Raw genomic sequence first — 12,805 nt, 5'->3', positions numbered from 1 at the left:
GCACAACCAGTGCTGCAGGCCCACTAGTAGAATTTAATCTACAGGCCCTAGGCACATATAGTGCACTCTACTAGGGACTTATAAGTAAATTAAATAGCCAATCATGGATAAACCAATCAATAGTACAGTTTACACAGAGAGCATATGCACTTTAGCACTGGTTAGCAGTGGTAAAGTGCCCAGAGGTCCAAAGCCAACAACAGGTCAGAAAAAATAGGAGGAAGGAGGCAAAAAGTTTGGGGATGACCCTGTCAAAAAGCCAGGTCCAACACCTGTATATAACGTTTCTTAAGTATATTTTTGTTTAATCAATCATTTCTCCTGTTATTTTTCTAACACTGGTGTGGTTCCTTCCTGTGTGTACATCACTGACTGACCTGTGTGGTGTTTGCAACTGCTTTACACCTCATGGATAAGCCTCAGCTGCTCTCCACAGCTACCCTTCTGAGCTGGTTATCTAGAACCTCCTACACTATCACTAAGGGTTGCCTGGACTCAGGACAGGGTGCATCACCTATAGGTATACACCATATACTGAGCCAGCTTCCTACACACACCACAAAATTAATCATCATGCCACAATATACAACAGCACAACACATAATTCAACTCCACTACATACCACTCTTCAACCCAAAACACCATTCCATATGATTGCACTTCATGACACACAAACCCTCTCCACATAATTTCAGTACACTCAATACACACAATTACTATCCACATAATTTCACTGCACACCATGCCACAAAATCCCACTAAACAAATGCACTCCACACCACAGAATTCCATGCCACACAATTCCACAACTAACAATTCCAGTCCAACACACAACTCCACTCCACACCACAGACATACAGTCCACTCCATAACACATGGTTAAAAGACATTAGGGCATATTTAAGAGCCCCTAGCACTATTCGAACGCCACATTAGCTTCATTTCTTGCATTGCGCCACTTTGTAACCCTTTGCACTACAATATGTCTGTGCTAGGCATAATGTATGCGAAGCGGTCATTCCCCATTAGGGGTCAAAAAAATGGTGCAAGGAAATCCAAGAGATTTTCTTGCAACATTTTTTTGGGCACTTTTAGCACCTGCTCAGAGGAGGAGTTAAAAGGAGGCTTCCATTGCTTACAATGGGCCTCCGGGTGCTTTGCAGGGTTAGCGTCAGCATTTTTGATGCTAATCCTGCAAAGCGCCGGACTAACATAAAAAAATTCTGACGCTAGTCCCCTAACTACTGCCATAATGCACTGTATTTTAAATGCGGTGCACACATGGCGTGTGTGGGGGGGGCGAAGGGGTGCAAGAAAAGTGGCGGTGCACCGTGTGCAGCACCACATTTCTTAGATATGCCCACCTTGTCATTTACAAAGCCAATAGCTCTAGCTCTCGCAAAAGCAAGACCTATTGGATTTGCCCATGCTTGTTAACCTAATCATTGGCTATATCTTCCATTAAAAACTAATGAATAGGATTACAACTAGCAAGCAAGAGAAGCTTAAACGAAAGTTATAGCTACGCAGAGACGTAGGCTACTTCAGCTACAAGGCATATGAAATTAAATTTCTCCCCTCGTGTTAGTACCAAGTACCCAACGATACTGCATAAGGTCAGGCCTACTAGACAATAGGGAGCTGTGTCTCTGAAAGGCCAGTGGTGCTTGTACAATCACGTGGCAGGCTTTTTTAAAATGCGACGATCTCTGTTCGAGCGCTAGTTGTGTTTGAGAGGCACATTTGTGGTGGAAAAATTCAGACATCCCTTTGAATCAGTCTCTCCAGTTTACCAGTTATATTTCATAGGTAGGATAATATTCATATTCCGAATTAAAGGTACCAATCTCAGGATGGCCCTTGAGAGCTTTTTAACAGGAAGGATGAATCTCCTTGGCTAATGCTCCCCTCATTTCCCTTCTTTCCAGTTTTAAATGTCTTCCTTTGCTTCAGACCAGCTGTAGCCTGAGAAATTCTAAAATATTATATCCTTTTTTTTGTGCAGGCAAAAAGACTACAATGGCATACGTTACCGAAGCCTATGACGACTATGAATATGTGCTCCGCCTTCAGAATGAAACTTTGCCTAATGTTACTGACAAAGATCTTCCACCTAGTGGTTCTCAAACCTACGTTCCAGTTTTTTCCATTGGGCTTTACTGCCTCATCTTCTTGCTCGGGGTCCCCGGCAACGTAGCTGTTATCTGGATTATCGGATTCAAGGTGAAACGCACAGCAGGCAACATCTGGTTCCTCAATCTCTCTATTGCTGATCTACTGTGCTGCCTAGCCTTACCATTCGTCATCACAATGCATGCCATGGACCTCCACTGGCCATTTGGAAATCTGACTTGCAAAGTAATCCCTTCACTCACCCTTCTGAATGCATATGCCAGTATTCTCATCTTGACTATGATCAGCATTGATCGCTGGATTCTCGTTATGTGGCCTGTTTGGTGCCAGAACAAGCGGACCTTAACAAAAGCATCAATAACCTGTGTGACTATCTGGTCTGTGGCCCTCCTGCTGACCAGCCCTTCTTTCATCTTCCGCCACCTTTCCTCTCGCTCTCACAAAATGACTTGCGACCTTACCTATGGGGACCAGCACAGTCTCGAAAGCTTTATTAGTATCTTTCGATTTGTGTTAGCATTTCTTATTCCTTTCCTTGTCATTACCATCTGCAACTGTCTGATCTTTGTAAAAGTCCAAAGGAGTTGGCATTCACGCTCAAATAAGACTCTAAAGGTAATTCTTACTGTGGTATTTACCTTCTTTGTGTGCTGGTTCCCGCATCAAGTTGTACTCCTGATCTTGGGACTGTACCCTCCACGCTCTGCCCTCTACATCCAAACATACAAGTTACATTCCTTCGTGGTGGGACTGGCGTACATCAACAGCTGCATCAACCCCATCATTTATGTCATAATGGGCCATGACTTCAAAGATCAGTTCAAAAAGTCTTTACGAAAAGGACTCATCCGAGTGTTGGCAGATGACTACAGTCAAATAAAGGCTAGTAATGCCAAAGCTAAGTCAAAAGCACCCTCTGGAGAGGAGAAGTCAATGGATTCTTCTGCCTTATGATCGATTAGTTCGATTTTTATTATTAAGCATTGATCATGTGAATAGTATTTCCTGATCGGTGATGCCCTGGGCAAATATAATGTATTGTCAATGAGTGTTGGGTGGAGGTTTCAAGTAATTAACAAAAGATGCATTTATGGGGAATCTGACAGTAAAACCAGTACATTTAAATGAGTCAGTTAATTGACTCCAATTCCCCTCAGGAGTCGGGACATAGCTTCCATTTGTTCCTCAGGTGCAGTGGCACCAGGGCTTAGATCCCTGAGGGGCCCACGGAACCTTGATTATTGTTGTATTTTACAATTCAAGCAGCAGTCGAGGGGCATTTTCCTCCTTGCACTAAGGGCCATGACACTCTAACCACACTACTGCTAAGATGTATTTGTAACCACAGTTAATATACTTAAGCTAGCCAGTGGTTAGCCTATTGCATACATGTGCCACACATTTGAAGCCATATCAAAATGTTAAAATGATCTATCTAGGCAAGCAAGAGCTATATCATAAATTGTGTTTATGCAAATATGAATTTTTCTGCGATACAGTTGTTTAGTGAATGAGATCGAAAGTGTGCTTTTGCAGGTTACAGATCAAAAGTTCATTACGTTTGCAAATTTTTAGCTGGAAATGTGACGCTAATGGGCCACTACCATAGTGCCACATTTACAAGGTGGCGCAAACTAGGTTTCACCACCTTGTAAACCCTTTGTGCCACATCATGCATAATGTATGCATGATGTATGGAAAGGCGGCATTCCCTCGTTTGAGGGTCACTAAAAATGATGCCAGGGAATCTACAAGATTCCATTGCACCATTTCTAATGTAATTTTTAAAGCCTGCTTAAAGCAGCCGTTAAAGTGTGGCTCCCATTGATTTCAATGGGCATCTTAACACTATCCTAGATTAACATCATCTTTTTTTATACTAATCCAGTATAGTGCTACAATTGCATCAAAAAAATGATGCTATTGCCCCTAACATGCACCATGGTGCATCATATAGTAAATTAGCCGCTACCATGGTGGCGTTAGCGGATGCAAGGGGGCCACTAGAAAAGTGGCGCATCACTAGTGATGCGCCACTTTCTTGTAAATATGGCCCATGGTGTTTAATTTTTCTTTCTTTCTGTTTTTCATTTTTTCTTTCTTTCTTTTCCATGCTCCTTTTCGTTACTTCCTTCTTTCTTTCTTCTTCCCTTCTTTCCCTTTTTTCCTTCTTTCCTTCTTCCTTTCCCTTTTTCTTTTTGTCCTTCTTTCTTTCCCTTTTGCCTTCTTTCATTCTTTCTCTTTTGCCTACTTTACTTTTTTCTTTCTTTCTTTCTTTCTTTCTTTCTTTCTTTCTTTCTTTCTTTCTTTCTTTCTTTTCACCTTCTTGCTTTCCCTTTTTATTTCTATGTTAACTTCTTTCCTTATTCTTTTCTTTTGATTTAATTTCTTTTGTTTTCTTTTTTCTTTATTGTTTTTTCTTTTTCTTTCCTTCTTTCTTTCTTTTTGTCTACTTTTTTCTGTCTACTTTATTCTTTCTCTTTGCTTCCTTTTCTGTTTTCTTTCCTTCTTTCATTCCTTTTTATTTGCTTTGCCTCCTTTCGTTCTTTCTTTCTTTCCTATTTTGTTTACTTTTCATTATTTTCATTTTTTTGCCTTCACTGCCCTTTTCTTTCCTTCTGTCTGTCTTACCTTTATTTTATTTTTTTTCTTGCCTTCTTTCTTTCTTTCTTTCTTTCTTTCTTTCTTTCTTTCTTTCTTTCTTTCTTTCTTTCCTTCTTTCTATCTTCCTTTCTTACTTGACATCTTTATTTCTTTTTTCCTTCCTTTTTTTGCTTGGTTACTTTTCCCTTCCTTCTTTCTTTTGCTTTCTTTCCATCTTCTACCCTTTTTTCCCTTTTTCCCTTTTTCCTTTCTTCTGTCTTTGCCCCCCTCCCTTCCTTTTTTTTCCTTCCTTCCTTTTTGCCCTGCTTCCTTCTTTGTTTGTCTACCTTCCTTCCTTTTTCCTTTTTCCTTCCTTTCTTCCCTTCTTTCTTGTCTTCTTTACCAAAGGTAAGGCTAGTAGTCAGTGTAAGACCAGTGGCATTATTAGGCCTGTGTTAGGCAAGTCCTTTTGATTTTACTAACAGTATGTATAACATAGGTGCTTGTAGGGATTTCCAGCCAGAATTAATCAATTAGCCTGTGACTGTCATTAACATTTGTCACTCCAGCATGCATTTCCTGTCTTGAGAGAACATCATACCAAGATAATAATATATAGACTTGTTCCACTCTATGCTCACCCAGAGTACACACATCCTTAATTGTGTGTCTACTAGATACAAAAACACATTTTTAAACTACCATAAGTAATAAAGATATGGTTGGCTTTTGGAAAACACTGATTTTGTCATGCAACCTCTGAAGATTTATTCACGTTGTATTGATTAAAACAGTGTAATTGCAATACTGGAGGAAATTGATTGCTGATACTGTACTTGCCCAAGTTGCAGTGAAAGGCATTTTACATGCTCAGCTTGGAGGGCATAGCTGCCAGATAAATACTGAAAAGCAGTGGAGCAAGGATGCATCCCCATGAGGGCCCAACAGTAATCACAGAACGACTCAAAATGGGACTGCCTGAATGTACTTTACTGTTCACCAGGGTCCAGATTATCAAAGAGTTGGTGCAATGCAGGGCAATGATCAAAGCCATTGCACAGAATGAACTTCAGAGAACAGAAAAGTACCATATCTCAAAAGACGTGGTGCAGGTTCTGCTGTCTTCCTGTAGTGGTTCACTTCAGCTGCCATGCACCAATGCAGGATCCATGCAGCATAGTGCAAGGGTGTTTGTGTTGTGGCTGACACAGTTTTTGTGCAACAAGCAATTAGTCTTTAAGGCAACTTCCTCCTTGCCTGTGTGCTGCAAATGCAGCACACATGCAAAAAGGAAAAAAAAACAGGAATAAATAAAAATAGTTCTCCTTGTTTCACCAGCCTCAGGAAGGCACATCATTTTGGTACAAACCCATGTGAACAGTTATATGTAGAACTGGATTTGTATCAAAATCCATCGGCTGATGCATGGGAACTCCCATGCAACATCCATGGAACACCTCCTTGATGCAAATTGATGCAAGCCAACACATTGTGCTGCGTTGCATTCTTTTTTGGTACTGTAAAGAAATGGTTTCTGCCAATCAAATCCTCCCAGATGTTTTTGATTTTTTTTCGATCTGGGATGTGACCTTGTTACTGTGGGTGAGCATCACAGCCTGAGACTCACCCACGGTAAACTCATGGGAAATGGAATGCTCATGTTTATCTCTAGTGTCTCTCTTTTAAGGCAAGGCTGCTGTGACACAGCAATGGTGAGGAGCACTTGGCTGGCTATACATGAGCACACATGCACACAAGTGTACACATGTCTACACATATGTGGAGGGCTGCCCGTGGGTAACTCATGTCGTGCACAGCCCGGGAGCTGTGCACAGGTAGTCTGCAAGATTGGATATTGTTCTGTCTGCAGTGACACTCCATTATACTCTTTTGGAAAGGTTGCCTTTGAGTGCAGTTGTGCTTCCTTTTGGCCTACAGAGACCAGTGACTTCTCAAATTAGGATGTAACTTGTGTTGGAAAATCAATTCTGCAAGTTCCAAAAAGATATCTTTACAGCTTATGGACCTTCCAGGAACATCATATGTCTCTGGCTCAGCTCAGGACTGTTTTGCTTTCCTCATCTTATGACCGAGCTAACAAAACTTCTCTGGAATGCACTTCTTAGTTTAAGGAAGACATTTATTATTATTATTACTTCACCACGAGGTTCCTGAAAGGCGAGATTAGTAGGTTGGAAGCACACGTTTAAAAGTAGTCGCAGCAATGAAAGCAAAATATATCAAAGTACTTCTCAATTGCAATGTATACAGCAAATATATGTGCTTATATTATAGCATAACTTCAAAGCAAAGAATAAAAGTCAAAATTGCATCACCGTAGGGCCTATCACTGCTTGTCATCTTTTTCCTAACTTCAAGTTGATGACTCCGGTTCAACTGCGAGAAAGAGACTTTCCTCCCAAACGGGAGCCAGGCAGCTGACGTCCGCTCCTGACTGAAGTCCTGGAAGATCTCCCCTCGCTGCCACCCAGGGCCACCGTTAAAAGCAAAAATGCTGGCTCAGTGTGAGAACCAAATAAGTTTGGAGAATGGCCAAGTCTCCAAACTTCACTCGTCCCAGGCTGGATTGAGAGGTAAACACAAAATCTACGCTCTTTTATCAGCTAGGGTTTGGTGTGAATTCAATACGAAAAATACAGCTTGGAAAACACAGCTCATCTGCAATGTCTCAACTGCAATGTCTAACTCCACGTTAAAGCCAATAGGCAGCTAACCTAAACACCAAATGTAATGTCTAATGCCATGTTAAAGCCAATAGGCAGCTAAACTGAATACAGAATGTAATGGGTAATGCCATGTTAAAGCCAATAGGCAGCTAACCTAAATACCAAATGTAATGTCTAATGCCACGTTAAAGCCAATAGGCAGCTAAAGCGCATACAACATGTAATGTGCTACTGGTGAACATTGAGCAACTAATATGCGCAGTGGTGAAACACAAAGTCAATGGTCAAACACAATTAATGGCATAACATCTCCACCCTATGACCAATGAATATTGTTTACATACCTCTTATTTCAAACAAAAACAAAAAACAAAAACAACAAAAAAAACAAAAAAACATAACAAGCAAATCAGATTTGAATGATAAAAACAATCACTGTAAAGCAATGGAAGTGGATTAACATTTTGATCTCATAACCTTTCAAATCAGATACATCTACAATGAAAAGACTGAAACTTATATACTCTGATTGGGATAATAGTGTTTCTAAAACAGCAAGTTGATGTAGCATGAGTTCTACTCGTGTAAAGGTACACGGTCCACCTGAAAGGTTTGCTGGAATGTAAGTGAAAGTCACGGTTCCACACGGAAAAACACAGACAGTTAACTGGCAAGGTTGCTTAGTTCCAGTGGAAGAATGTAATCAAACAAGTTGACAAACTTTATATTGATCCCATGTAGAACTTCAACTGAAGGCGCCAGTTGGGCAAAATGGATCCATGAGGTTTCTACTTTAATCAATCAGGTTCAGGTTCCGTGGGCGGTCTCCCCCCCCGACCCAACACGCCCACACCCAAAGGGAGACCACACAGCACACTCATGGTGAGTGGCGAGTCGTGGTAGGATCTGCAAAAGAAAAAAGTCTGACTTTTCTTGCAAATAACATTTTTCATCTGAAATGTGCCCTTCTTCTTCCTTTCCTTGTTTTATAATAAGCAGGACATTATTGGGGCTCTTTGTTATAATTTCTGCAGGTTCTGGAGGGCCATTTGGGGATTCAACTGACACCTTAGCACTGAGGTTTTTATCTGCTGCACCACAGCTTTCCTTTCCTTGCACTGTTAGAAGGGCTGGGACAGACTCGATTTAGTAATCTGCAGCTATCACTCCCCCTAAAACCTGATCAATTTGCCTTATCTCTCCTGGTAACTTTCCTCTCCCCAACTGATCTTTGACTGTTTGTGGGACAGATTGCTGTTGTGTGTGCTGACAAATAGGACATTGCAAAATCACCGTTTTTATCAAATCTAGGGGAATGTGCATCTCTCTAATCTCTGCCCACCTGTAAGTGGCTTTTTCTCCCAGATGTCCACATTTCTGGTGCACCCACCTAGCCATCCCCACCAAGTCAGAATTCTGGGTTGACACTTCTGTCTCTGAAATTTTGGCTTTAATATCTGCAAGGGAATTGAACCAGTTATGTACAAGCCATGTGGAAACCCAAATGGCTAATCCATTGGCAGTGAACCAAGAATCAGTGTAAAAAGGACACTTCTCAAGCAGCTCTTGCTTTAAAGTATGACACACATTGTACAACTATGCATATTGATTACTTTTTCCTTCTCCTGTGGTAGACAACAACTTTTCAGTAACTGGATTGCATAACACTGCTTTCCATTGTCTTTTAGTACTCATGCATTTCAATGAATCATTAGTCAAACAAACATGCTTTTTATCCTCAGGGGACAGGAATTCAAATGGTGCACTCAATTTCCCTGGTGACTCTTTTACCTGTGGTACTCCCTGCACCCTCTCCTCATCCTGTACAGGGGCTTGTGACACCTGTTCATGTAGGGCTGCAGTGACTCTAGCCCTGTCATGCATGTACCAGATCCAGTGTATGATACTAGCCTCCTGTGCCTGTCCTATACTGTGAGATTTAGGTGAACTCATCCCCCACTGCATGCTTGATATTTCAAGTTTCAGAATTACATTATAATTTAATGTCGTTTGCTTAGTATTCACTAGAGCCCAATAACAAGTCAAAAGCTGCTTTTCAAAAGGAGTACAGCGCTCCACAAAGTCAGATAGTCTTCTAATCCAAAGTTCCAGGGGCACTCTTGTCCTCCCCTGTCTGTGCCACATACTCAAGGTGGCAAATTGTTCCTGGTTTACATGTAAATCAGTGTTTCCCTCTTGCACTGCACACAAATCTAAAGTCTGTTGAATTATTTCATTTGCCAAATGAAAAACACGTAGCTGCTCCTCACGCCATGTAAACTCATGTTTTTTCCTACTTACTTTGTACCAAAGTGTTAAGATTTTACTCAGATGAGGGCTATACTGTTTCCAAAAATCAAACAAGCTTGTGAAACTCGGTGTCTCTTGCTTAGTGCAAATAGTAAGAAACTCTAAAATCTTTTGTTTTACCTCAGAGCAGGCATTAAAAGGAGGCTCCCGTTGGTTTCAATTGGCCTCTGGATGCTTTGCAGGATTAGTGTCAGCATTTTTTACGCAAGTCTTGCAAAGTGCCGAGCTAGCATAAAAAAGTATGACACTAGTTCCCTAACTACCGCCATGGTGTGCCGTATTTTAAATATGACACACAAATGGTGGCATTGGGGGGTTGCTATGGGGTGCAAGAAAAGGGGTGCTGCACTAGGTGCAGCGCCACTCTTCATAAATCTGTCCCTGTGTTTTTTAATCAAAGTTTGAGGTTTTCAATGGATTCTGGAAAAACATAATGGTGAGAGGCATGTAAGCCACCTTGATTCCCCGAGTATCTAAATATAAAAAATGCATAGGGTTGCTAGGTTTTCCTAGTTGTGGGCTGAGCTAGGGCTCAAAATCCACAGCTGTCCACCTTGCAAAAAACGTGCCAGTTTTGAGTGGAAAAATGTGATGTGTCCATGTTGGATTTTGGGTCATTTGTTGTTGTAGGCACAAACCCACAAGTGTGGTACAATTTGTATCAGAAGACATGTGGTAGTATGGAATAGTAGGATATCAGTTATTACCAATTGGATTTCACTGCATTTGTGCCTTTCACAGGTAAACCAGTGTGTGAGTAAGAAGATATTTTGAAAATACTCTATAAATCACATGTTAGTATGGATAGCCACACATTTAGAGATGTAAAAATGACCACTGCTCCTAAACTCCAAACCTTGTGCCCATTTCAGAAACACAGAGGCCTAGATTTACGACAAAGTGGTGCTGTGCAGTTGAGCGCTGCACTACTTTCGAAATGCAGGGATGCTCCATATTTACAGGAATACAGCGCACCCGTGTGTTTCCCCCTGCGTCGGCGCTGAATTAAGCTGCCTGCACCAACACAGGCATCCTTGCACCATAGTACAAGGGTGTCTGCATTGAGGGGTTATTTTGATTATGTGCAGGAAGGTAATCCCTTCCGCACATAAACAATCTACAATGGCTATTTGGCACTTCCATGTGTGCTGCAAAATGCAGCACACATAGAAGTACCAAAGTGTCATTTTGGAATGATTGTTCACGTGAAGGAAGGGACACCTTCCTACATATAAACAATATTTCATGGCATTTTGCTCCTTCTGTGTGTGCTGTAGTACACATAGAAGCAGCAAAAATTGAGGACGAATATAAGTATTTCTCCATGTTGTGCCATGCTAATGACCATCCCTGGGGTGGAATTAGATTTTGGCGCTGCCTCAGATTTACGCCTTCTTGTAAATGGGCAGTGTCAAAAGCAATGGATGGTGTGCCCACAGCGACACCCATTGCACACCCTTCTGATGCAGAAAGTGGCTTAACACCTCCTTGTAAATATGGTGCAGTGAAAAGTGCCACTGGAGCGTAACTGAGAGTGACGCTCTGCTGGCGCTAGGGCCTTGCAAATCTAGCCCATAGTTTTCCCTTGATACCCATTTTCCCTCTACATATTTCACCCTATGTACTGGTCAATGCTCGGTACACAATGAAACACCACAGTACGGTGCAGCTCAGCTATTGGCTCTGGGTAGCTTTCATTCTTGGAAAACATACAAATCCTATATATCACCAAAACCAGAAAGGCCTAGCAGACATAATGGTGTATTACCTTTGTAAGTCGGCAATTGTGACAAAAAGTTACAGATTAAAACATTGTCACAAATGGTCATTTGTACTACTCATTTTCAGTATTTCTTTATTTCACAGTTAGGGCCTCATTACAAGTTTGGTGGGCGGCGGAGGCAGCCCGCCAAACTTGTGCGTCCGGAATACCGCCAGTTCAGTATTCTACCCGCTGGCCCTATAATGAGTTTCCCCTGGGCCAGTGGGTGGAAACTACCCACAACATTGACGCCGGCTCATATTAGAGCCGGCAGCAATGTTGATGGGCGTCGGGTGCGACAGCACTCACCACACTTTTCACTGACTGTAAATCAGGCAGTGAAAAGTGTGACAAGGCTGCCCATGGGGACCCCTGCACTGCCCATGCCAAGTGCAGGGGCAATGCAGGGGCCCCCAGCACCCTATCTCAACCAGCCTTTGCGTGGCAGTGGAACCCCCATGCAAAAGCTGGCGGACACAGGGGTCGTAATCGCCAGGGCAGCGCTGTTAGCAGTGCTACCCTGGCAGATTCAGACTGCAGACACCACCAGGCCATTTTTTAGGGTCAAGCCTGTGAGTGCCTGCGCTAGTGCATGTGTCTCGCTTGCTGGCATGGGTGGCACTCTTCTTTACAGCCTCATAATTTGCCACTGCAGGCCAAGCATAATTTCTGTTCCTCTGTGAGGTGGAGGGACCAAGCACTGAATGACTCAACTTAATCATGCAAATTAAGGTACAAATTTGTTATTTGTAACTTCTAGTGCCCTTTAAACAGAAGGCTTGTGACTGGCAAAAATTTGCCCAGGAGGACAAAAAAAATTGCAAAGTTTTATTTTTTTATATTTAACTTTCTTTTATTTTTCCAAGTAGTCTTTTCTCACTTTGCACTCATGTTTTATCTTTTTTTTTGCTCATTGGCACCATTCTCAAAAGATGACGATTATCTTGTTCTAAATATTGCAAAGCAACATTGTTTTTCTTTATTATGTGTAATTTCTGAAATAATGCTTTAACACATAATTGTGTAGTACACCCCAAGGCTCCCCACTACAATCCATCCTAATCCACTGCACCTCACCTGATACCAATCCACCACACTCCAATTCAGACCACTCACCCAAATCCAATTAACTCAAAACCCACTCCACTAAAATCCTCCCAACCCGTACCAGTCCAATCTGCCACACTCCAATTTGCCCCACTCCAATCCAAAACAGTCTGCACCACTCCAAAAAAATCTGCCCCAATCCAAAACAATCTGCCCCACTCCAATCTGTCCCACTCCTATCCAAAACAATATATCCCACTCCAATCCAAAACAATCTGCCCCA

The 12,805-nt window shown here is 41.9% G+C and overlaps 1 protein-coding gene across 1 annotated transcript in view; it reads left to right on the top strand.

Moving 5' to 3' along the window:
• LOC138259683 (C5a anaphylatoxin chemotactic receptor 1-like) overlaps positions 1 to 3,985 on the top strand; it is a 147,637-nt gene extending 143,652 nt beyond the window's left edge. Inside the window, exon 2 of the mRNA XM_069207566.1 lies at positions 2,006 to 3,985. Coding sequence (XP_069063667.1) covers positions 2,020 to 3,087 — 1,068 coding nt within the window. The 5' untranslated portion in view covers positions 2,006 to 2,019 and the 3' untranslated portion in view covers positions 3,088 to 3,985. The remainder of the gene's footprint in view (positions 1 to 2,005) is intronic.
• The last annotated feature ends 8,820 nt before the right edge of the window (positions 3,986 to 12,805 follow it).

The sequence above is a fragment of the Pleurodeles waltl genome, chromosome 9 (genome assembly GCF_031143425.1).
Source record: "Pleurodeles waltl isolate 20211129_DDA chromosome 9, aPleWal1.hap1.20221129, whole genome shotgun sequence".
Classification (NCBI taxonomy): Eukaryota; Metazoa; Chordata; class Amphibia; order Caudata; family Salamandridae; genus Pleurodeles; species Pleurodeles waltl.
Note: the sequence above shows the minus strand (reverse complement) of the source record. Positions and strands in the feature narration are given on the sequence as shown.